Source organism: Alexandromys fortis, unplaced genomic scaffold (assembly GCF_014885135.2).
Source record: "Alexandromys fortis isolate MF-2015 unplaced genomic scaffold, M_Fortis_MF-2015_v1.1 scaffold_42, whole genome shotgun sequence".
In the NCBI taxonomy this organism is placed as follows: Eukaryota; Metazoa; Chordata; class Mammalia; order Rodentia; family Cricetidae; genus Alexandromys; species Alexandromys fortis.
Window position 1 is genome coordinate 1,353,362 of NW_026067934.1, and position 1,143 is coordinate 1,354,504.

General features: G+C 43.7%; 1 protein-coding gene across 1 annotated transcript; it reads left to right on the plus strand.

The window, feature by feature from the left end:
* LOC126504092 (olfactory receptor 1078-like) lies at positions 1-930 on the plus strand. The gene has a single exon (XM_050146133.1). The coding sequence runs from the start codon at positions 1-3 to the stop codon at positions 928-930; it is 930 nt and encodes a 309-aa protein (XP_050002090.1).
* Positions 931-1,143: the final 213 nt, after the last annotated feature.

Sequence of the window (1,143 nt, forward strand, 5' to 3'; positions counted from 1 at the left end):
ATGGAGCCAAGAAATAATACACGCCTTTTAGAATTCGTTCTATTGGGATTTTCACAGGACCCAGACCTGCAGCCTGTTATATATGGCCTTTTCCTCTCCATGTACCTGATCACTGTAGCTGGAAATATGCTCATTATTCTGGTCATCATCTCAGATGCCAACCTGCACACACCCATGTATTTCTTTCTCTCTAATCTGTCATTTGTGGACATTTGTTTTACCTCCACTACTGTCCCAAAGATGCTGGTGAATATTCAGACAAAGAGAAAAACCATTCAATATGCAGATTGCATCACCCAGATGTACTTTTTTCTGATTTTTGTGGAACTGGACAACTTCCTCCTGGCTGTGATGGCCTATGACCGCTATGTGGCCATCTGTCATCCCCTACATTACACTAGCATCATGAGCCGCAGACTCTGTGGATTTCTGGTTCTGTTATCTTGGATTGTGAGCATCCTGCATGCACTGTTACAAAGTATGATGGTGTTGCAGCTGTCCTTCTGCACAGACTTGGAAATTCCACACTTCTTCTGTGAGTTGAACCAGGTGGCCCAGCTCAACTGTTCTGAAACCTTTCTTAATGATGTGGTTATGTATTTTGCACTTGTGCTTTTGGCTACTGTTCCTCTCTCTGGCATCCTTTACTCTTACTCCAAGATAGTGTCCTCCATACGTGCAATCTCCACGGCTCAGGGGAAGTACAAAGCATTTTCCACCTGTGCATCTCATCTCTCCGTTGTCTCCTTATTTTGCTGCACAGGCCTAGGCGTGTACCTTAGTTCTGCTGCAAGCCACAGCTCACAAGCAAGTGCAACAGCCTCTGTGATGTATACAGTGGTCACCCCCATGCTTAACCCCTTCATCTATAGTCTGAGGAATAAAGATGTAAAAAGAGCCCTGAAGAGACTTTTAGTTGGAAAACTATGAATGGTACCTTTACTCTGGGGTTGAAGAACTTAGCGTTATTGCAATCACCAAAGCTTAAAACCCAGAAGCTTGGAATCTGGGATTAGATGGTAGTAGCAGAATATGTTTTATTTATTTTCTGGAGTTTGCATTACCTGGGTCCACGCTCAGCACTCTTTAGGAACCTCTATTTTACCTGTCTCATACCCTGTCTCCTATTCAGCATTTCTTCCA

Coding starts and splice junctions, on each gene's coding strand:
- LOC126504092 (XM_050146133.1), top strand. CDS start 1: ATGGAGCCAAGAAATAATACACGCCTTTTAGAATTCGTTCTATTGGGA.